This window comes from Vanacampus margaritifer, chromosome 1 (genome assembly GCF_051991255.1).
Source record: "Vanacampus margaritifer isolate UIUO_Vmar chromosome 1, RoL_Vmar_1.0, whole genome shotgun sequence".
Taxonomy (NCBI): Eukaryota; Metazoa; Chordata; class Actinopteri; order Syngnathiformes; family Syngnathidae; genus Vanacampus; species Vanacampus margaritifer.
In genome coordinates, this window is record NC_135432.1 from 68,271,387 (window position 1) to 68,296,223 (window position 24,837).

The window sequence follows — 24,837 nt, forward strand, 5'->3', positions numbered from 1 at the left end:
TGTCTTGTGCGTATGGAAGTATAAAAAAAAGAGTACATAAAAGGTATAACCGTACAAGGGGGGACAAATAAGGACTGTCATCAAGATAGGACTAAGGCAAGGAAGGAAAAAAAATAAGCAGAAAATGAAGGATGGAAGAAATGGGAGATGAAAGGAAGGAAGGAAAAAGGTGTGAGGTAAGGATGGAAGGAAATTAAGACTGGAAGGAAGGGAAGGAAAGAGGAAAAGAAGGACATAAGAAATAGCGCAGAAAGGAAGCAAGGAGGGAAAAAATACAAGAATGAAAAAGTTGGAAGGAAAACATAAAGGAAGGACAACAAAGGAAGGTATCAAGAAAGGATGGAAGGAATGAAATCAGGAAAAAAGGAAGGAAGGAAGGAAAGAAGGAAGGAAGGAAGGAAAGAAAGGTAATAAAAGAAATGAGGGATGCGAGGAAAGCAGCAAATGGCAGGAAGGTAAGAAGGAAGGCAGAAAGCCTGCCAGGGGTTGCACATTGGATATGTTAGGCTCCTCCCCCATACAAGGCGTGTGATGGGGAGGCCCCGCCCACCTTGAAGCTGTCCAGCTGCTGGCGGGCGTCGGGATGCGGCCGCCGCAGGCACGAGTTGAAGATGAGCAGCTCGGTGTGCCGCAGCCACGCCTTCAGCTCCTTGATGCCGGCCCGCAGGCGCTCCGGGACGTCCGGGCCCGACAGAGGCGGCGACGAAGGCGTCGACGAAGGCGTCGACGAAGGCGGCGACGAAGGCGGCGACGAAGGCGGCGACGAAGGCGGCGGCGACGAAGGCGGCGATGACGGCTGCAGGCCAGGCGAGCCGCCGGCCGACTCTTCGCCGAGAAGATTCTGCAAGCGGAGAGATGGCGACAGCAGCACCTGTCAATCATTCGCCTTGAAAAGCAGCCAACGCAAAAAAAAAAATTGTTTTACACTTCAGGTTCCAGAAACTTTTTTTTAAAAAATGGTAGACATCTTGAGATAATCGTTTTTATCGAACGGTAATTTAGAGGAATGAAGGCTTGAATTGAGCAGGCTTGAAAAAGCGCAAATCGCACGTTATTGTCTTGAGCTTCGTTTCATGTAAACAAAATGAGTGCAAGTTGAAACGTGATCGGCAAGTCAACTTTTTTCTTTACGTCACGCAAACCAATTCGGCACAAACCAAAATGATTCCAACGGCTTCATTACTTTACGCTAGTTTTACATTCACGCCTTTGACAAAAGGTGAAGTTGGCATTGTTTGCTACCTTCATATTTTTCACTTATATAAATCATATGTAACAGAAAGTTTAAAAAAAAAATAGTCCCAAAAATATGTACAAAAACTGATGAGACAATTTCTCGTTTTTCTGTAAAAAAAAAAAAGGGGGGCGAGGCTATATTTTCTTTTCAAACAGAAGGAAAAAAAGGAAGCAAGAATATGAGGAAGGAAAGAAGGAAAGAAAGAAAGAAAGAAAGAAGGAAAGAAAGAAAGAAAGAAGGAAAGAAAGAAGGAAAGAAAGAAAGAAAGAAAGAAAGAAGGAAAGAAAGAAGGAAAGAAAGAAAGAAAGAAAGAAGGAAATAAAGAAAGAAAGAAAGAAAGAAGGAAAGAAAGAAAGAAGGAAAGAAAGAAAGAAGGCATTTGGGAACGATGGAGGAAATGAAAGAAAGCAGGAAATGCGGAAGGAAACCAAAGGAAGGACGGACGTGCAAGTCAATGAGTTGCAGCCGACAAGTTTTCCGTCGCGACTTCTTCGCTCGCTTGCTCGTCCGCGTCGATTAATTCCAGCTTGCGCAGCTGGCGGCGGCTCATCATCAGGATGAAAGACGGCAGCGGCGACGACGGCGGCGGCGGCGGCGGCGGCGGCGCTGCTTTGTTCCCGGGAAGAAACAAACAAAAAAAAAAAAGTCTCCTGTCGAGACTCGCCGCAAGTGCCGTCGCCGCAAACGCCATCTGCGCCATCGTCTCATCCTCGCCGCCGCCGCCGCCGCCGCCGTCCCTGATGCCGCCGCCGTCAGTGAGCGTGAGGCGCGTGTAAGCAAACATCTCGCCAAATGAAACGACAGATGAATGGTCGCTCTTCCGCCTCCGTAAGCAGACGCTGATTAAACTTCTTTGGGTGCGCGGCGACCGTTCGCAGGGGAAAATGGCGCCGTCGCTTGGGTGCGCCGCCGCCATTTTGGCTCGTCTGCCGCCGTCAGCTTTTCCTTCGTTCAACTGGACGACGTCCGCCCATTTTTCTTCCATGAGCCGAATATCTTTTTTCAATGGCCGAAGGCGGAAAATGCATTTGCTGTTTCACAGCTTGTACTTTTGTTACTTTGACTTTTTCAGCGAGTAGCTTTACTTTTACCAAAGTCGTTTTTTACAAAGGAAGTGTCCCAATACTTTTGGAGACGTCCACGCAGCAGCCACAGACGCAACCTACGCGCACGTGTGTGTGCGCGCGCGTGTGTGTGCGCGCGTTACCTCCAGCTGCGTCCATTTGTGCTCGAGCTGCCGCGTTTTGTGCCGTAAACTTTCCGGCAGCCGCGAGCTCGTCTTCAGCGACTCGACCCGACACAGCAAAGTCGTCTTCTTGGCCTCCATCGCCGTCAGCTCGCCGTGGCTCGCCTGCACGCACGCACGCACGCACGCACGCACGCACGCACGCACGCACGCACGCACGCACGCACGTTTGAGAGTCCAAATGTTGGTGCGCATCGTCAATCAGAAGATGCAGGATGTGATGACCAATCGTGTCCAAGAGTTTCTCAGCAGAGGCTGAAGTGTGGGCGCCGTGTCCTAGTGGTGAGATGGCCTGCCTCGCCGCTCGCGAGTTCTGGTTTCAAATCTCAACTTCCGATTGTCCGTGCGATCGCGACACTTTTTATCCAATCAGCTTTCCGTCCGTTTTGGGCCCTTTTTGGAATTTCTACAACGGCTGGATGGGAACCTTACGAGAAACACGGCAACAAGTTGCAAGCCGTCCGTCCGTCCGTCCGTCCGTCTGTCAAATGTTCTCGGCTCAACGTCTTCCTCTTCCTCTTCCTCTTCCTCTTCTTCTTCCCACTTTCCCTCATCCTCCCATTTTGCGCACGGCCACTCGATGCTGCCGGTCGCTCGTCTTTCCTCATCAGCTCAGCCGCCGTTTCCGGATTTAAATGTCCCGGCGACCATTCGTCCGACGGAGACGCTATCGGATGAGCCAAACGGCTTCGATTCATTCGTCGCCGTCGGCCGCCGATGTGAAGGTCGTTTATTTGTCACGCGTTGCTCGGATGTCGTCGAAGTTCAACATTCAAACGCATGAGATCCAAAGTTGGCGAAAAATGCTGAGCTGGGACAAAAGGGGGACGCGGATGAGCGGTCGCGATGCATTCACGCCGGCAGACAATGTCGGCGCAAGCTGGGACGGCGCTTTTCACACGCTTGCACAAGAACGGCGCCATCGCCGTCTTCCACCAACACTCACACGTTCATCAGACATTCACACGTCCATCGCTCGCCAGACGCGGCGCTCGTCCCTCCGCATCTGGACGGACGCCATCAAACATCGTTTGGGACTAATTGAAAAAAACGAGCGCTGGCTTCGCCGCCGTATGTCGGCTTGAAAACGCAGCCTCTCGAGGACACGATGTCATGTTTGTGTTGACGTGACACGTGTGACGCTCAAAACACTTGATGACACGCGCGCACACGTTGCGCGCACATCCGCTACGCACGCGATCGACGGAGGACGTACGAAGACCTTTTCTTTTATTTCTCCTTCCTTCCTTAAATATCTCATTTTTGCCCCAGAATCTTGAAGGCTGTTTTTTGTATCTTATTGTTTTATTCAAATGTCACGAATTTCATAGCATTTTCTTACATTTACAAGACTTGACTTATTGCGCTTGAATTCAGAATATTTGAACTTTCCAATGATTGATTTCGAACGATGACAATATTTTGATCTCATCGACGCTGACGTCCGTCGATGTTTGTGATTATTTCATGACGTCTTACTTTCATTCATAAGCAAAATCATTTGAGCAGTCGGCAAAATTGACTTTGCAACTTCATATTTGTGGACTTTTGATGGAAGCGAATCAAACGGAACTCTTTCTTGAAATGAGAATTGAGACGCGGCCCTGTGAGCTCGTTGAGGCTCTTTGAGGCTCGTTGAGGCTCGTTGAGGCTCGTTGAGGCTCGTTTCCCTGACGTGCGTGTGCGCGCGCACGCCGATTTGGGACGAGACGAAAGAGCGCCGAAGCCAACGCGGCAGCCGAAGACCTTTGAAGTGTTGCCATGGCGACCGCGGGAACGAAGCGCTGAAGACGCGCGACGGCAACTTCCGACACGACGACGTCGCAACGTGACGTCATACGCAAGATGCCGCTCGGCTGGCGTTGAGTGAAAAACGGCTTCGCTTAAGCCCCCCCCCCTCTAAAATTAGGAATTCATTAAGTGACATTTATATGTGCTTTGATCATCTTAAACACAAAGTCATCATTTCACACGCGGGAAAACCTTGTTGTTTTTCTCACGGCATCTTCGTTGTTTTTTTCCTTTCATCCTCTTGACCCGATTCAACTCAGCCGAGATTTACGCCACCATTTAAGAACCTCAAAGTCGCTGGTGTCAACAAACTCACGCACACACACAGTGCCCCCCCTCGCCCCCCCCCCCCCCCCCCCCAGTTGAAAGTGCCTCCGTGTAGCATCACAATAAACAGTAGAGTTGAACTCTGCCAAGAAACACACGCACAGACTTAAAAAAAAAGAAAAAATAGAAGCAGTTTTGTTGGCCCCGGTGTTGCTATGGTTACGGGTTCGAGTTCCCCCAGCATTTGGGGGGAGCACAGCGAGTTTCTTTAACGCTCACACGGACGGAAACACACACAAACACTCACTAAGCTCTTCTAAAGCATCCTGAAAGACACACGCGCGCGCGCACACACACACGCGCGCGCACACACACACACGGGTTATAATAGTTTTGTTGTCATTTTCAGAATAGTTATTTTTCGTTTCAATTTGTTGTCTTGTTAAAAAAAATTGTGATTTCTCTTCAGTGCAGGTTTCAGTAGTTGATTTAGTTTACTTTTATTATTATTATTATTAACCCCATTTTAGTTTCATTTTATTAGTTTCAGTATTAGCTTTAGTTTTTTGAAGAAAATAATTTCATATGTGCAAGATAAAAAAAAAGCTCAACTAAAATTCGATTTAAAAATAATTTTTAAAACAATCATGAAATGCAGCTAATTCTATAGCCGGGATAGGCTCCAGCACCCCTGCAACCTTTGTGGACGGACGGATGGATGGACGGACGGACGGACGGACGGACGGACGGACGGACGGACGGACGGACGGACGGATGTATTCATTGTAGCTTTTCTTCCTTTTTATAAGATTTCTTAATGTTGGTTTTGACGTCCATGTTAATATATGAACGGTCGCCACGGCAACGAAATTGTTGACCAGTCGAGAGTCGAGAACTGGTTTAAAAAAACAAAAAGTTTTGTAAAGCGGCTTCTAGTTGCGATGCAGTTGAAAGATTAGCAATGTTAATCAAGCCAATACGAATAAGCGGCGTTTGGCGGCGACGTCCGACAAGATGGCGACCTTCGCCCGGCGAGGAGGAACATCAATATTTCAACAGCGCGCTTGACACATCAAAAAGGAGAGAAACGGCGCCGGCGACGGCGGCCATTCTTCTCTCATGGAAAATTGATGCGCGCGCGCCGCATGAATATTCAGACGCCGATGAATATTCGAGCGAACCTCCTTTGGAGAAATTTGCTTCATCTTTACGCTTATCAATAATTGGCAGGTGAGCGCGTCGGACCCGCAATTCGTCATCACGCACACACAGAGACGGGAAAGAATATCACACGCACGCACGCATGTTGTTTGTGTGCATGCGCTCGTCTCACCCGGAGCGCATGACGTCGTCGGCGCTGGTCCGGCGCCGCCGTCCGATGGCCGTCGCTCGCCGCGGCGCACGCGTCCGTCAGCCAATCCCAGAGCTCCTCGTACGCGCACTCCAGATCGTGCAGGCTGAAGGCGGGAAAACAGCAGGTCAGGACGCCATTGGTCGCCAAAAATGTTTGTTGGTTTTCTGTCCAAGGTTCGAACCTCAGATTCTTTACAAAATCATTTGATCATCTATCGAGTGAAGCGACTTACGAGTTTGCTCCCGGGACCAATCCAACTCGTACGTCAGCCTCGGCATACGGGAAGGGGAGGGGCTACGGGTCGCTCCCACTAAACCCTCCCCCACCCTATGACCCCGCCCCCTCCCTCCCTTGATGCAAGATCACATGAAGTATGGAGGCTTCTGGAATGTTTACGCAAACGCTAGCGCGCGCACACGCCGTTTTTGTGAGGCCGCGTGCGTGCGTGCGTGCGTGCGTGCGTGCGTGCGTGCGTGCGTGCGTGCGTGTATTATTTATACATTTGTTGGAGGTCTCTGCGGGGCTCGCCGACATCTTTCTCGACATTAGCGCTGAAATTGTTTGGAATTCTCTGGTCGCCGTCGCTGACAGTTTGACAGCTCTGTCGGATTCGCCGTCACGCACGCACGCGCGCACGCAAAGAGGAGGCGTGTGGCAGCGTGGAAGCAAACGCGGCGAGAAAGAGAAGAAAAGTCTTCGTTTGGCTTTAGCGCCGCTCGGCTAAAACACGCACACACTTTCAGGCACGCTTTGACGTATGCACGCCTAAATTCATGCGTCCACTCACATCAAGCAAGTCCATTCATTGACTCACGCACGCACGCACGCACGCACGCACGCGGGCCAGCGACTTGTACCTGTTGTCGTGCGGCAAGTGTCGCCCCCCGCTGGCGATGGGGTTGTAGCGCAGGCCGGCCAGTTTGCCGGCCATCTGCCGGAGGGCGTCTCGCTGGGCGTCATGGCGACCGGGCGGCGGCTGCACCTGCGGGGGGGCGGGGCAAAGATGGAAATTGTCAGCATGACGACAGGCAAACGTCGCAGGTGACACTTCCACTCCCGTCCTGATGGTGGCAGTCAAGCGAGGGGCTGCCAATTAGGGATGCAACCATATGACCTCACCATATGATAACGATCGTGACGTTGCGCTGGTGTCGGCAAAATAAAACTAAAGTTCATAATAATAGCGATGGACGCCTTCTTCAAATCATCGTTTGCGTCATTTTCCGGACAAAGAACAAAAAAATGGAAGTATTTGCATGATGAGGAGATGATTGAGGCAAATCAAAAAACACGCACACAAACACGTCCGTCCATTATCCTTTCCATCCACCCAGTCATCCGTCCGTCCGTCCGTCCATCTATCCGTCCGTCCATTGTCCTTTCCAATGATGTCGTCTGTCGCCATCTTGTGACGGACGTGCCGCTTAAAACGCCACTCGCACGCACGCACGAAGCGGCTTAAATCCCGCCCACCTTTGTCACGAATGTCATCCCGCGGAACAGACGAGCTCTCGTGCGGGCACGTCCGTCCGCGTGACGACTCTCCGTCTTCTTCACGCACGCACTCGGCGCGTGATTGCGTCCAAACTGGATGGCGATGAGGCTCGGACGCAAAACGGGCGCGCGCACGCCACAATCCGCGCTCGGCCGTCTCGTCTACTTATCCGACTCGACGGAAGGATCCGGAAAGGTCATCCAATCTGGCGGAGGCCGAACGACTCAATCACGGAGCTAATAAACAAAACGGCAACACGCGATCATCTGCGTTTCAACGTGCGTGCGTGCGTGCGTTTGCCAGTCGACGTGTTGGTGACGCTTGCCGGCACTACCAGCCAATGGCATCCACCCGTCCATTATCCGTCCATCCGTCCATCCATCCGTCCATGCATGTTGGTTGCAGGTCTTTGATTTCATCTTCTTATGTTTGAGTCTTGTCGCTTTCGGCCATCTTGTGTCTCGGAGCTCGTCGGTTCGAGCGCCTTGGCTCGATCTGTTGGCGTCTTGGTCGGCGACTGAAGATTTTTCCAAATCAAAAGTTCCCCCTTTGAGGCCTCTCCGGTAAACGCCGCCATCTGATTGGACCGTTGGACTCTGTGATGTTTTTAAATACGGATGATCAGCATATTTAAAATAAATCCATAACGAGCTGAGGTGGGATCGTTACGACCGACCTTTCACGAAACACAACAGCAGCAGCACGAGGCGCCGATAGTAACAAAACTTGGGATCAAAAATGAAATCGGCCGTGCACGTGTATATACATATATATGAGGTTCGAATACCGCAGGGGAGACATTCCAATAAGAGGCTGTTTTTGTCTTGATAGAGCCGAGCAAAGGATGATACGAGATCAATAATGGAGACGAGGGCGGCGCGCACGCTCACGCACGCGCGCACACACGCACGCACGCACATGCAGATCTTTGCTCGACAAAAGTGACTAAATATGATTCAAAGATGAAAATGAAAATCAAGTTTTGACGTGGAATAAACATGACGATGATGATGATGATGATGATGATGATGATGATGATGATGATGATGATGATGATGATGATGTCACTACGTTGCATTCAAGAACCTGCTTACAGGTTGGACATTTCTAAGGCTGGGTATCGATTCAACTTCCTCGATTTCACAAGAGTCGAGTTCGATTCAATTTAGATTTTTTTTCCCAATTCGATTGATTTGGTTCAATCCAAAATGGATTAATTTTGACCATCTGTGTTGTTGTTTTCAATCACCAGCGTTCAATTCAATTTGTGGCCTAAATCTCACTTGCTAAATGCTAAGCTAGCATCTCTCAACGTCTCCACGCACACGCGCAATTGAGTGTGTGCGTTTGAAATGAACACGTGTTATGGGGGGGGGGGCAGGTGCTGCAGTAGCTCCCATTAATAGCGCTAATTAACATTAGCCACCATGCTAATTAACATGCAGGCTAATTAGGAAATAATTAAGACGCAAGAAATTGAATGCAGGAAACGAGTGGAGTGAGAAAGAAGATGAAGAACGCGAATCACATTGCGACTTTCAACGTCTTCACTCATCCGTCATCCTTCCATCTTTCATCCTTTCATCCTTCCATCTTTCATCCTTCCATATTTCATCCTTCCATCTTTCATCTTTCATCCTTCCTTCTTCCTTCTTCCATCTTTCATCCTTCCATCTTTCATCCTTTCATCCTTCCATCTTTCATCCTTCCATCTTTCATCCTTCCATCTTTCATCCTTTCATCCTTCCATCTTTCATCCTTCCATATTTCATCCTTCCATCTTTCATCTTTCATCCTTCCATATTTCATCCTTCCATCTTTCATCTTTCATCCTTCCATATTTCATCCTTCCATCTTTCATCTTTCATCCTTCCATCTTTCATCCTTCCATATTTCATCCTTCCATCTTTCATCCTTCCTTCTTCCATCATTCATCTTTCATCCTTCCATCTTTCTTTCATCTTTCATCTTTCCATCTTTCTTTCATCTTTCATCTTTCCATCTTTCATCCTTCCATCTTTCATCCTTCCATCTTTCATCTTTCATCCTTCCATCTTTCATCCTTTCATCCTTCCTTCCTTCCAGCCATCGCATCTCATCACTGCGGAGTTCAATGAGGCCCAAAAAGATGTGACACTGAAAATGCAATTACTGAGTATTACGACCTTTTGGATGTTTTCTGACGCCACCGAGAAGCAAAATTGTCATTCGTACCAGTAGGAGGCGCTGCTACGCACACGCAGCTCTGGAAATAATTGTTGCGTGTGTGTTTGTTGGCATTCCCGCACAAATATTGAACGTGGCAAGAATATGGCTCGCTAATGAACAGCGCGGAAAAGCGGGCAAATAATCGGCGCGGGCGCAAACGACGACGTTTGATGCTGCGCCGGCGGCAAGACCGCACCCAGCACTTTTTTTCTTTTTTGTCTTTCATGAATTCTTTTGCTTCCAATCCATTTCCGCTTGCCTCCATATTTAATTCAATATCGTGTTAAAACGTAATTAACTTTTGAATCCCGACGCAAATACAACACGTGCACTCGCTCGCTTTCCTTCCTGGCAGCGAGCTGGACCTCGCCTGCACGCACACACTCGGACTGGCTATCCATTCAAACCCTAACCCGATTTTTTTTTTTTTTTTCAAATGAAGCATTTTTGAAAAACAAAAAAACAATCCAATAGAAGACGACACTGACTGAGTTTTTCCCGTGTACAAAATTCAGAGCCCCCCCCCCCCACACCCCCCCCCCCCACACCTCATTTCCACCTTGATGGCTCAACACGGTCGCACGCACGCGTTGAGGTCGGCAGGAAAGCATTTGACCTGCAGTTGCAGTGTTGCGCCATTAGGGCGGCGCTATTTCAACAGCGGCGCGCCGGAAAGACCGGAAGCGACAAGTGAAGAAGAAAATGCTTTCTTTTTTTAAAAAGCTGAACTCGCGTCCCGAAGAAGACACAGCGGATGGCGCAGCCGTTGCACCGTTTGCCGGTTGCGGGGCGGCGTTGGAACGCGACAGACGTCGGCAAAGTCAGAAAAACACATTAGATGCAAATAATAGAGCGGAATTAGAAACAAAACGCTTCGTCAACATTAGAAAAAAAATATCCAATGATTTCTATTCAACGTGGAGGGGGCGGAGCTTAGCTGGCTTTTGTTACGCTTGACGTTCCATTGGCCGTCCCAATTTGAAGACGACGCTCGTTTGGTCTTTTTTGTCGTCGCTCTTTGCGGCGACCTCTTCCTCTTCCTCATCATCTTCATCCTCGTCATCATCAAACTCGACGGTCAAAGCCGAATCGTCGTCAATGAATATTTAACAAGGTTTCCCGAGGAAGGATAGACATCATCCCCTCTCGCACGCACGCACACACTCGCAGCGTGGTCAGTGGTGCGTTGCACTCACAGTGGATTGCAAGGGGGGGGGGGGCAGATGGGGGGGGGGGGGGGGGCTGCATGATGATGAAGTGCAGAATAAACAGTAAATAAAAAGCCTCGCACTTACAGTAACCACGCTACGCTACGCTACGCTACGCTAGGCGCTGGCGGACATTTTGTGTGGTGATGACATTGAAATGAAGCAGGAGAGGTCGCCGACCAATCGCATTCAGACGACCACCTCAAGTCGGCGCAAATACCGCTTCAAGATGCTAAACTAGCTCCATGCTAACAGCTGGACGCATGGAAAAGTGCAGGAATTTGCACAAAATGGCATCCATTCGGTTTTTGCTGTGGACTGGTCGCCAAGCATGGCAGAGCACAGAGACAAACAGACTGGTCGCCGGTTCATGCCAGGACAGACAAACAATCGATTGCTTGCCAGTCGGTGTCATGATGCAGACAGACAATCAAAAAAATAATAATGGCGGCGGCAAATTTAGCAAAAACGTTGGGGGGGTGCAGGTGGGTCGGTGCTTTCCCGCGGGAACGCGTTGGCACGCGTTGGCACGCGGCAGCTCGCGTCGTCGCCGCCGTCATCGTCAGGCCTCGCCGACAATCTGCCGGCCGTAAAAACGTCTGCTGGCCGATGACAAACGACGCCTCAATTACCTTTTGGGCTCTGATTTACGGGCCTCTCGGGTGCAAAGACGCACGCACGCACGCACGCACGCACGCACGCACGCACGCACGCACGCACCTCCCCCCCACCTCATCCTCTCTTCTAACGCATCATCCCTTCTTCCGGTGATGCTCGGATTCCTTTCATGTTTGCGGTCGTCGGATGCGCGACGATGCGCCGACGCCAGCAAACTGCTAACGTGCTAGCTTGCGTTTCAACAGCGATTGCGTCGGCGGGAAGAAGAGGAAGGAGCGAGCCAGCAAACCGCTAACGTGCTAGCTTGCTAGCTTGCGTTTCAACGGCGATTGCGCCGGCGGGAAGAAGAAGAAGGAGCGAGCCAGCAAACCGCTAACGTGCTAGCTTGCGTTTCAACGGCGATTGCGCCGGCGGGAAGAAGAAGAAGGGGCGAGCCAGCAAACCGCTTGCGTCTCAATGGAACGCAAGTTCGTACCTGACACGGCCGTCGTTATTTCAGATGATTTACAACTTTGGTTCACGTCTGCACATTTACGTAGATTTTTATTTTATTTTTTTTAAAGTTTCTCTATTCCGTGTGCCATGTTTGGCGGCCATCTTTCTGCTCCGGATGCCCAAAAGGAGGCCGACGTTGGCGGTGAGCTCGCTCGCCAAGTGGCGCCCAAATGCAACTCGTTGCATGCTAGCAGTTCACCGCCAGGTGGCAAACAAGTCTACACACTGTCCCTTTAACGAATGAAAGAGTTTTGACAAATTTCTTTCAAAGTCGAGCGTGTCAAAAAAACGCTTGGAAAAAACTTGAAAGTTTGTTTGCATGACACGCTTTCGACATCATGTTTAATGCATCAACCTTCATATTCATTCATGTGCATACCTGCGCGCGCGTGTGTGTGCGCGCTTCCGGCAACGCGCGCACACACACGCACACACGCGGAGTAAATGACCGCGACTTAAACGCGGATTAACAGCAAGACGGAGCTCCGAGTTTAATCTTAAATTATGGAAAGTGCGGCGCCGCCGTCTGATTGGTCGTTCCAGGTATCAGGCAGGAGTCCAACAGGGCACCTATTTTTTTTGGGGGGGGGAGATTGTAATAACCTGAGGACATTATTTAAATGAGTCGCAGGCCGACGACATGCAGAAAATGTTTACGCGGGTTTCTTCTTATCCTCACTTCAAAGTCTGGTTTCAGATTTGATGTATTAAGTTTACATACACGGGGGGGGGCGTGTGGGGGGGGCAAAAAGTATTTGGCCAAAATCCAGGAGGAAACGGGACAAAACTCATTTCGATGTCGATTTTTTTGCTGCATACGAGAGTAAAAGTAATTCATTATCGTTGATCACATTTTTCGACATCTGCGTCGACTTTTTTTTCAAAACTTGTAACAGATATTTACTCGAGTAAAATCTTGTCATTAAAGTAAAAATAGAAACTACAGTTCTCATCAAAGGCTTTTGTAAGAACAGGATGGAAATGCAAAGTTTTGATTTGCAAAGTTTTGATTTGCAAAGTTTTGATTTGCAAAGTTTTGATTTGCAAAGTTTTGATTTGCAAAGTTTTGATTTGCGAATCCTGCCGGCAGGAACGCGAGCGGCAGATTTTCAGACTTGCCGACATTTGCGACATCGTACGGCAAAAGACGCAACGCAAAGTGGACTTTGGTTCCATGTTTGTCCATCTTCGCACCCGAGTTGGTCGCTTCGACGCCGCAACAGGAAGTCAATACAACGCAGTTAACGGAGGTTTTTTTCAAGGCTTGAAATGAATCTTCAACATTTCCTTTTTTTAAATGAATTTATTTGATTGTATTTCTTTATTTTACATTTTCAATGTTTCTTGAAATGGTTTTGATGTTCACGACTTTTGTCAACACTCGCAAACGATTAGCGGGACGCTTTTGGGCCCCGATTATGACGTGCTTTTTTTTCTTCTTTTTTGCAATAATAACGGTTGAGAATTGTTTAGCAGAACTTGCGTTTAGGATCAGACAAAAATATTCAAACATGAAAAAAAAACAAAATGCAAATGTTCTAGGGGGGGCTGAGAATGTCTTGTATTCATTCGGATACGTTTGTGGTTGTAGGCTTGAATGTTGGTCCAATTTTGATCGCCAGTAAAGACATTCAAGATGGTTTAAGATGGTTTAAGATGATTTAAGATGGTTTAAGATCGTTCCAAAACAAGATGACGCAATCGCATGTTTGTCAATTTCAGGTCCAAACGTTTGCTGCGTGAACAAGTTTTGCAAAAGTCCCCAACGTGGTCACCTGCTTGTTCTCTTTCTTTCAAGCGCAGCCCGCCCTCCCCCTCCCCCTCCCCCTCCCCCTCCCCCGCCTGGCTGGCACAGTGGCGGGGTTCTGCGGGCTGAAATTCGAGCCCGAGGCCAACAAGCTGTCTCCACCAGCCACGCTGATAAGAAACGCACACGCACGCGCGCGCACGCACGCACACACACACACGATTCCAGTCAGGCTGCGTGAAGTGCCACCCGGGGGGTCACTTAGCACTTTTTACCTCAATATTTCCTGTCCTCCTTCCACAAACACACACACACAAAATGTTAAACAAAAGCCACATGAGGTGTGTGCGCGCGCGCGCGCGCGTGCGTGCGTGCGTGTGCGCTTCCGAAGAAGATTTGCGTGTTGCTCATCTGGAGCGTCCGCTCACACCAGCATTCCGACTGCCTCCTTCTTTCCCTGGGGGAGGTCGCCATGTTCCAGAAAATCAAGTGAGAGTGTCTCACAGGTGCGCGTGGCGGGGGGGGGGGGGGGGGGGGGGTCGTTTTACAAGGGTCGGGGGCAGGACTAGTGAGTCGTGGTATAAGAAGGAATTGCTTTTTTTTCAGGAAAAGACTCGATGGCTTTGCTTTTTGTAAACGTTTGTCATAAGAAGTGTCAAAAATGTAAATGGGAAGATTTGAAAAAAAAAGGCGGCTTTCCTTTTGATAGGCGACGTTTTTCGTTTTAAAGTATTTAAGTTGCGTGAACACAAAAGTACAAAAACGCTCGGTTGTCGCTTTGAAGCAACGTTTTTTTTTTGTCCTTTTGGAATTTCAACTTCCATCTTAACAATCACCCCACAAATAATTGATGATCCAATGAAGTGAGAATGATTTGGTTTCGATTTCTTCTTTGATTTCAAATGTTTTCAGCTCATCAGCAGCAAAAGTGCTCCGATTTGCGTCCTGCTCCCGAAAGCCGTCTTTGGTTTCAAACTAAATGAAACGATTGACTTGAAAAACAATCATCAACATTTTTGGCCGATTTTTCAAACCTTAAGGACCAAACCCGTCATTGAATCACAACTGCTTCGTCCATTTGGAAAAAATGCAAAAGAAGTCAACGTAAAATGAATCGATTGACAAAACAATGGACAGATTCATCGATGGGTGAAATCATTGTTCGTTGCAGAAAATAGACGAGGCAAGAGACCAAGACGGGGAACGTTGTGAGACGGATGCATGGATGGACGGATGCATGGATGGATGGACGCATGGACGGATGGACGCATGGATGGACGGATGCATGGATGGACAGACGCATGGACGGATGCATGGACGGATGGACGCATGGATGGACGGATGCATGGATGGACAGACGCATGGACGGATGCATGGACGGACGGACGCATGGATGGACGGACGCATGGACGGATGGACGCATGGAAAGACAGATGCATGGATGGACGGACGCATGGACGCATGGATGGATGGACGCATGGACGGACGCATGGACGGATGCATGGATGGACAGACGCATGGATGGACGGATGCATGGATGGACGGACGCATGGACGGATGGACGCATGGAAAGACAGATGCATGGATGGACGGATGCATGGACGGACGGACGCATGGATGGACGGACGCATGGATGGACGGACACATGGACGGATGCATAGACGGATGGACGCATGGATGGACGGACGCATGGACGGGCGGACGCTTGGATGGATGGACGCATGGACGGATGCATGGATGGACGGACGCATGGACGGATGCACGGATGGACGGACGCATGGACGGATGCATGGATGGACGGACGCATGGATGGACGGATGCATGGATGGACGGACGCATGGACGGGCGGACGCATGGAAAGACAGATGCATGGATGGACGGACGCATGGACGGATGGACGCATGGATGGATGGACGCATGGACGGACGCATGGACGGATGCATGGATGGACGGACGCATGGATGGACGGATGCATGGATGGACGGACGCATGGACGGATGGACGCATGGAAAGACAGATGCATGGATGGACGGACGCATGGACGGATGCATGGATGGATGGACGCATGGACGGACGCATGGACGGATGCATGGATGGATGGACGCATGGATGGACGGATGCATGGATGGACGGACGCATGGACGGATGGACGCATGGAAAGACAGATGCATGGATGGACGGATGCATGGACGGACGGACGCATGGATGGACGGACGCATGGACGGACGGACACATGGACGGATGCATAGACGGATGGACGCATGGACGGATGCATGGATGGACGGACGCATGGACGGATGGACGCATGGAAAGACAGATGCATGGATGGACGGATGCATGGACGGACGGACGCATGGATGGACGGACGCATGGACGGACGGACACATGGACGGATGCATAGACGGATGGACGCATGGACGGATGCATGGATGGACGGACGCATGGACAGATGCATGGATGGACGGACGCATGGACGGATGCATGGATGGACGGACGCATGGATGGACGGATGCATGGATGGACGGACGCATGGACGGATGGACGCATGGAAAGACAGATGCATGGATGGACGGACGCATGGACGGATGGACGCATGGATGGATGGACGCATGGACGGACGCATGGACGGATGCATGGATGGACGGACGCATGGACGCATGGAAAGACAGATGCATGGATGGACGCATGGACGGACGGATGCATGGATGGACGGACGCATGGACGGACGGACACATGGACGGATGCATAGACGGATGGACGCATGGACGGACGGACGCATGGACGGGCGGACGCTTGGATGGATGGACGCATGGACGGATGCATGGATGGATGCATGGATGGACGGACGCATGGACGGATGCATGGTTGGATGGCCAGTTGCTGCAAGATTGTTGATGTTTACTTCTTGAAAGTTGGTCGAGAAGACGCTGGGCTTTCTGGTGTTTTGCGCGAGCCGAGCGGAGGACGGAACGCGGAGGACGGAACGCGGCAGACAAAATCCCGCTAAGCCGTTAAAGATGACACTCGTGCGGCGCCGCCACGCAACCTTTCCCGCCACCTTCAATATGCAACAAAACAGCACACACGCCACTCGACAATCCTCACGCACACGCGGCAAATCCTTCAAATGCGGCGACACGCCGCACACCTCTCCTAATGTGTGTGCGTGTGCGCGCGCGTCCTAATCCCCGCGCCGGTGGTCTTGTCAGAGCGTTATATTTGCCGCTATCGGTGTTCCGTCTCCCCGCCGCATAATCCCACAACCCCGACTGTGATATTTCCTGACATTTACATGAAGCGGCCGTCCGCACACAAGAGACCGCCAGGAAGGCGAGGAAGACGAGGAGCGGAGGAAGAGGAGGAAGAGGAGGAAGAGGAGGACGGAAGAAGGTGCCGGGAAGACACAAGCCCAGTGAAAGGAAACAAAAGAGAGGAAGAAGAAAGATAAACGGATGGATGGACATTGGACAGACGGACGGACGATGGGATGATGGATGGACGGATGGACGAAGATACAGACGGACAACGGAATGATGGCCGGCCGTTGTTTGAGGCGCGGCCCAGCCATCGTTTGTGCCGGTGACGTCGCCACCTACAGTCCTTTTTGGTTATTGCGGCGCGCGCACTTCTGCCGCCGTCGCCCCGAAAGTGATGATGAAGATGACGAAGATGCCGAGACTGAATTATTGATACGAGTGGCTGTTTAATCTTCGCTAATGAATATCTTATAAATATTTGATCGTGTCATACATTTATTCCAAGCGGACCTTTACTTTGCCATTGGGTCAAGGTCGCGTTGGACGGAGGCGGCGTGCGCGTCCTCGCCGTCGCCGCCAGGAGGACGTCAAGGAAGGTCCCGGAAGGAAAAGGAAAGCGTCTTCTTACCTGCAGGCGCTCGGCGGGCCGCTGCCATTGGTCGGCGTGCAGGAGGAGGCGTGTCCGGACCAGCCGCAGGGCGTGGAGCATCCAGGCGTGCTGGCGGCCGATCTGAAGCTGGAGCTGCTCCCATTGGCCGCCGACCAGCGCCAGGATGTCGCGCAGTCCTGAAGGCGGCGAAAGCCAAACTCAACAAACGTGGACAGCCGTTAGCACGTTAGCCCGTTAGCTCCTTAGCCCGTTAGCTCCTTAGCCCGTTAGCCCGCTGGAATTGAGAGCGACCGCGAAGCTTGATAACAAGCCAAGCCGTCCTGACCGGGACGGACGGACACGTTCGCTTTCACGCAAACTCGGAACCGTTTGAATTGTTTTAACTTGATTCGGGAAAGTTGCCATAAACGTGAGCGTCCACAGCAAGAAAATAATAATAATAAAATGGTTGAAACCAGCAACAAAAAAATGGAAATACATTTTTTACATCATCAAAAGAAATAAAGGCACGAGATTGGTGGCAAGATTTGAAACTACGGACAAGTCCGATTTCAACGCTGCCAGCGTCGTCGGCATGTCTTGAAAAGTGCCGTGAGAAGCCGTGCTAGCTGCTAAGCTAAGCAGCTAATGTTATCGCGGGCGCGGCATTTAGCAAGTGCAGCGCGGCCATCTTTGAACAGCCAAAATAGGGTTAGGGTTTGAAAACAAGTGGTCGGGACGTCCCTTGATGTCCGACTCCCTCGTGTGGTCCGCGTTCAACTTCCTTTTCAAGTGCGCACGTTGCCCATCAAATGCCCCAAAATGTCGGCGTTCCCTATCCGATTCCCGTCAGCCCCGTTCAACTTTGCCCATTAAACGCCGATGTTGTCCCGCCAGGCGGCGTCCGCGTCCCGGTCCGTCTCTTACCTGACTGGTGGGCGGGCATGACGGCGAGGAGCGCCGCGCCGTCCTCCATGATGGCGTCTTTCAGCGCGGCGTGGCCGTCCACGTTGAGCTTGAACGTCTGAGAGACACGCAAAAAGTCAAAAACGGCCCACCGGCACACGGACGCTCACGTCAGACCACATTCAGACGGAAACACAGACAAATTGGGCGGGGCAAGACGGCCACAAAATAAAATGTCACATTTTTCAGTCATTCGGGACGATTACGATTTCAGTCGGTTTGAATCGGTTTGAATCGGTTTGAATCGATTCGAGTCGAATAAATCCACCAACGCAAAAAGCGCATGAACGGATGCGTGCAAAAAAGTCTTTGCTTCTTCCAGCCGGTTGAAAAGAAACGCTTCAAAGCGAGCGCCACATCAGATGACCTGTTAGCATTAGCATATTAGCCCGGAGGAGCGCAAGGCGCCGCCGCCTGCTACGCTTTAGCCTTTAGCATATTAGCCCGCGTGTGCGCGGCACTGATAGGCGCGTGACATTCAAGCTTGACTTTGACGCGCGTACGTTGATCCAATCAAAGCCTTTGGATTAAAGATTTTTTATTTCTTTCTTTTTTACTGCGAGTGTTTCGGGTTTGGAACGCACACACTCGCACCCGCTTCAGCGTTTGGGAAATAAAGATCATCGGTCCACTTTCACAGACAGAAATTTCATTTCAATTGTTTTGAATGTAAATGAAATTGAAAATATTGTTATTGATTTGATTGAATTGTATTTATTTTTTTACACTGACTGAATTTACAAACATTTTGGAAGTGAAAAATGTCATCTCCAAACCATTTGTTATTTGAGTATTTTTGTATTTTTGGGGAACTCAACGCCGCTTTCGACAACAACAAAGTTGTGATCAGCATCAACATGATGCAAACGCGCGCACGCGCGCGCGTCACACACCCCGAGAGAAAACCGTAAACAACAAACGTAACATAAAACATCCAAGTTGACGCGCGTGCGTCAGTCGGCAAACACGCAATTCAGCACGCTCATGACTACAAAGTGCAAGTGTGACTATCAGACGCACGCACGCACGCACGCACGCACGCACGCACGCAGCCCAGGTGAGCAAACGCGCTATCAACGGCTACAAAGCGCTCTTAGCATATTAGCATATTAGCATATTAGCATATTAGCTCTGCCGTTTCATCCTTATTTCTTTTCTTTCCACAATTCCAATTGAAGCGAACCGCCGCTAACGGGAGTGCAGCTGGCGCGCGCGCACACGCACGCACACGTTAACAAACACACGCACACACACGTGGGGAGAACCCCCCCCCCCACCTCGATAAGGCAGGTTTGTGTGTGCGTGATGTTCTGCTGGGACGCCATCGACGCTCATTTGGAAGTCTGTCCAGGAACATGCAAATATATGCAAATTGCCTGGCGTGTGTGCGCGCGCGCGCGCGTATTTAAAACAGGGCTGCTTGTATATATTTTCTATAAACAATGCAAATACAATCTGTTGTTGTGCGCGCGAGCGCATGAGTGTTTACAATTTCGCGTGTTGATGTTTCGTCTCATTGCACCTCCGTCACGCGTGTGTGCGCGCGTGTGCACGTATGCGTGTGCGTCCATATGTTTAGGGCTGATTGTTGTTTGGATTTTTTCCCCCAACAAATGACGACAGAGCGAAATCAAGAGAGACGGCAGAATGCGCGTGCGCGAGCCTTGTGCGCGCGTGCGAGAGGGTCAGGTGGTCCATAAAGAGGCGGATCCAACGCGCCATTCGAAAAGAAGCAAATTGGAGGAGGAAGGAAACTGAGATGAGAAAAAAAGATCCAAAATAACAAGACCCCAAAAAAGATGCTCAAGAGACGAAAGAAAGAGTCAGAAAGTGAAGATGAAGGTGAGAAGAGAAGAAAAGCAGCGTTAGCAAACCACGCCCCCAAACGGCCAACGTCCGTCAAGCGGGTAAAAAAAAAAAAAAAATCCGTCGCAAAACTTCCATCGGAAGAAATCAAACCTTCACAAGCAAAATGACAACAAGCGCGACAGTCTTTTCCCAAATTGGAGATGAGGAAGCCAGGAAGTGGGCGGGGCTTTTGTGGAAGGTCATTTGCAAGATGAAGCTGAGCAGGTCAGAAGTTGGGAAAATTCAGGAAAACGGAGATGTGCTGTTTTTCGTGTGAAAACGATTAAATGTGTGGCAGATGAGAAGGAAAAAAAACAAGAAAAGAAAAGTGTGTGTGTGTGTGTGTGTGTTAGGGCTGGGTTTTGAAAATCAACATGGAATCGATTTTTCTCTTCGAGCGTGATATCGATTATTTAAAAAAAATAATTTCCCCAATAAATTCAACAAAATAACATTTTAAAGGCCAATTTTGATGTGTGAAAGATCAGACTTTTTTCACTTTTATGACAATTCCAAAACTTTTGATTTGATGTTTAATGTTGTTTTTTATCATGAAGAAGAAGAATTGATGTTCCATCATTAATCAATATCAGATTGAACCGAATGAATGGAATCCAAATCAAATCGATGAAGGAAATGCGTGTGTGTGCGCGTGTGTGTGTGCGTGCGTGCGCTGACCAGGTGCGTGTCCAGGTAGATGCGGAGCGCGTCCAAGTGCGCGGCGGGCGGCGTCCAGTCTCGCGTGCGCTCCAGCGCTCGTCGCAGCCACTCGATGAATCCGTCCAGCTGCAGCAGCAATTTCTGTCGGCAGTCAAAACGCCAGCGTCACGAACGGCAACGTTTGGAAAAAGGTCTACTTTTTGGGGGGGGGCATTTTTCATAAATTTGGCTTCTGCTTGTCTGAAAAACGGAAAACGGAAAACGGAAAACGGCTTTGTCATCAATTTCTGTGAAAAGTTGATTTTCCTCCCGTGGCTGCAATCGGGTGTTGAATTGGAACCGATTGAACTTTGTCGTCATAACCTGTTGGTTTGGGTGAATGCGCACAGGAAGCCGCTCCTCCAAACCACGAGGCACTCCATCCATCCATCTTGCATTTGTGGAAGACGAATGAAGCGGCAACAGGAAGAGCCGCTTGCGTCCGTCTCAGCGGCGGCCATTTTGCCACTTACCTGTCCACTGAAGATGACATCGCATCTGCTCAGTCGCGCCTTTTCCGCGTTTGCTTTTGGGGGGTTTCCAAGTGGCAAAATGGCCGCCAACTATTTCCCGCAGTGTTTGTCAACTCTCATTTCAGCAACCAAAAGTCAAGAAAAACAATTAGGACAACCTTGACAACATCAAAACCTCAACTCCATTTTTGTCAACAAATGTTGCTGTTAAATGAACACGGCTGGGAAAAAAAGAAGTCTGTTTTAGTTTTTCAAGATAATTCGGCATCATTGTTTGAAAAGAGCCAGAAACGCCGAGGAGGAGCGTTGATGGAGGTTTAGTGCCACCTGCTGGCCGACTTGAGCATGACACAGAGCGAGGAGAACGAAAGTGCAGCGGAGCAACAAAAACAGGAAAACTCATCAAAAGAAGTCCGACTGTCGCGTTAAAAAGGAAATCGAAGTAGCACCAAATAAAGCATTTCCTGCGAATGGAGGTTCAAACGCTTGCAAGTGACCTTTCAATTGTTTTGTTGCCTTTTTTTATTTCTTCTTCTGATCGGCAGAGGCTGGAAAAAAAAACAAAGCGCATTTTGTTCCAGGAAGCTGATTTGGCCCACTGAAAAAAAAAAGAAAAAAAAGAAGTCTCCGTTCACAATCATGTGAAAAAATAATAATGTCGGAGGAGGAATGCAAATGAAAATGATTGATAAGTGAGAAGAAGACGAGCGTGATGAAGATGAAGATGATATTGAAGGAAGAGCTACAAAGGAAGTCAAAACACGTTTACACCGGAAAGGAATTCACAACCGGGAAAAATGATTTGCCAGCCAGAAAAACGGAAAAAATATCTTTTTTTCTGGGGGTTTTATTTGATTTCAATCATATATTTTCCTTATTTTTTTTTCTGTCTTTAACCGGATTTTTTATTTTCAGATTTTCTGATGAAATTTTTTTTTCCAGAATTTATTTATTTATTTATGCATTTACTTTTTTTCTGGGGATTTTTTATTTATTTCAATCCTAATGTTTTTTATTTTTTCTGTCTTTAACAGGATTTTATTTTTTTTTTTTCAGATTTTCTGAGGATTTTTTTTCCCAGAATTTTTATTTATTTATGCATTTACTTTTTTTCTGGGAATTTTTTATTTATTTCAATCCTAATGTTTCTTATTTTTTCTGTCTTTAACAGGATTTTTTTTTTTTTTCAGATTTTCTGAGGATTTTTTTTTCCAGAATTTTTATTTATTTATTTCTCTTGCTTCTTTTTTTTTGGTCTCCAAGCGAAGGCAAAGACGCTTCTGGACAAATGCTGTCTAATCCCGATGAAGAAAAAAAACATGGCAAAAAAAACAACAGTAGGAAAAAAAGAGAAGGAAGGAGAAGAAGTTTGTCTTCTTCTTCTTCTTCACTTCCTCAATTCGTCTGTTCATCCATCGCCATGATTGCATGCTGCTAATTAAGCAGCTAATCAGCTAATTAGCCGGGAGCACATTGGAACGACCAGCGTGACTGCCAGTGTGTGCGTGTGCGCGGCGTGTGTAACTCGATTGCTTTGGTCTGCAGCAGTTAATAAATCCAAAGCGCGTCTCTTAACGAAGTTGGCGCCGTTCTTGAGTCCAGCAAGGTTCGAAAAAGGTCCTGCAACGTGCGGCGTTTTCTTGCATCAACTTCTTTGTTTTTGAAGTTTAGCTCGCTAGCTAGCTGGCACCTTTCAAGCTTCATTTGTCTGTCTAGTTAGCTGTTTAGATAGCTAGCTAGCAAGCAAGAGTGCCCTCTAGAGGAGTGAAAAAATATCGCAAGTGCTTCATTTGTCCGTCACTACTGATGAATATTGTCAGGAGTCAAAAAACAAAATCCCAATCATCGATTTATGGATTTGAATCGTGATTAATCGTATCCAGTCCAATCGTGACTTGTGAATCATGATTGGGATCGAATTGACAGCCGTAGAATAAGGCTACGCTTTTGATCAGCGCGATCCCGTCAGTGAGACAAACAAAAAAAAAGGAAAAAGAAGAAGTTGTGAAGAAGAAAAAGTCGTCAAAAGAGAAATTGGCGAGGAATCCGAGCGCCGTCTCATAAACGATGCGACCAATCCTCAGCGTATTGACATTTGCCCGTACACATATGACGGATTAGTAGCCGGCCTCCTCAATAATCCGGCTGCCAATCAAAGGCGACCTTTGCAGGTGCGATGATGAGATGATGGATTAGCCAAACGCGGCCGACGCCGGCCCTGCGCCGATCCATCATCGCTGCCGATCCATCATCGCTGCCGATCCATCATCGCTGCCGATCCATCACCGGCGCCGATCCCAAAGTCGCCATCAACGTCATTTTGAAGATCACAGCCAGCGTTTTTGCGGCAAGCGCAACCGAGTCCACACGGGGGCGGGCGGCAGGCGGGCGCAACCGAGTCCACACGGGGGCGGGCGGCAGGCGGGCGCAACCGAGTCCACACGAAGGCGGGCGGCAGGCGGGCGCAACCGAGTCCACACGGGGGCGGGCGGCAGGCGGGCGCAACCGAGTCCACACGAAGGCGGGCGGCAGGCGGGCGCAACCGAGTCCACACGGGGGCGCAACCGAGTCCACACGGGCCTTCTGGTCCTTTTGTGGCTCCAGAGAAGTTTTTGGGACCGCGGCAATATTTCAAACACAACTTTTTTCATACGCAAATGAGGGGAAAATGTTCATGAAAATTGGGGCCTTTCCTCAGGGGTGTGTCGACTTTTTATACCACTACAAAAACACACAAAGCAATTGTGGTGCAATTGCAGTACCAAAAAAAAAGCCCAGATTGCGTTGGAGATGTTTGATTGGATAAACGATTTGATTTACAAAAAGTCTGTTGATGATTGAAATCATTTGGACTGTTTTATCTTTTAAAGACAAAACCCGTTTTGTTGATCTTGACTAGTTTGGGCGTCCATTGCGTCCTTCCTTTGGACAGTTTCTGACGTGGATGCCAAAAGTAGTCAAAGGAAAGAAAACCTTTAGTCTTTCAAAAGAAAAACTGTGACTGCTTGAATTAGAAGACATAATATTGATTGTTTTTTTCTTTTTCTTTTTTTTTTAGTACATACCGTACAGTATATAAGTTCTTACCTCCATCTTGTCCCACACTCGAGGATCTTTGTCCTGGCCGATGTCCTCCAGAAGCCGCCGCACCAGAGCGGCACTTCCACGGCCATCCAGCGGGGGCGCCGCAGGCCCAAGCAGGAGCTCCTCCCCACCTTCACTGCTTTCGTCCAATGAGTGGGCTGTGTCGCTGGAGGAGGCGGGACAAAGGCCACCCAGGGGGTCCTGCCTGATTGAACCCTTGAGGATGAGGGGACAAGTTGGGAATTGATTTGGTGC

General features: G+C 49.2%; 1 protein-coding gene across 1 annotated transcript in view; it reads right to left on the reverse strand.

Moving 5' to 3' along the window:
* The window catches only part of akap6 (A kinase (PRKA) anchor protein 6), a 52,909-nt gene that overhangs the window by 17,068 nt on the left and 11,004 nt on the right, over window positions 1-24,837 (reverse strand). The window contains exons 11-18 of the mRNA XM_077560023.1: window positions 24,586-24,798; window positions 21,005-21,127; window positions 18,440-18,536; window positions 17,552-17,709; window positions 6,753-6,877; window positions 5,875-5,998; window positions 2,445-2,588; window positions 551-841 (exon numbers count right to left, since the gene is read on the reverse strand). Of these exons, the coding sequence (XP_077416149.1) occupies window positions 551-841; window positions 2,445-2,588; window positions 5,875-5,998; window positions 6,753-6,877; window positions 17,552-17,709; window positions 18,440-18,536; window positions 21,005-21,127; window positions 24,586-24,798 (1,275 nt within the window). The remainder of the gene's footprint in view (window positions 1-550; window positions 842-2,444; window positions 2,589-5,874; window positions 5,999-6,752; window positions 6,878-17,551; window positions 17,710-18,439; window positions 18,537-21,004; window positions 21,128-24,585; window positions 24,799-24,837) is intronic.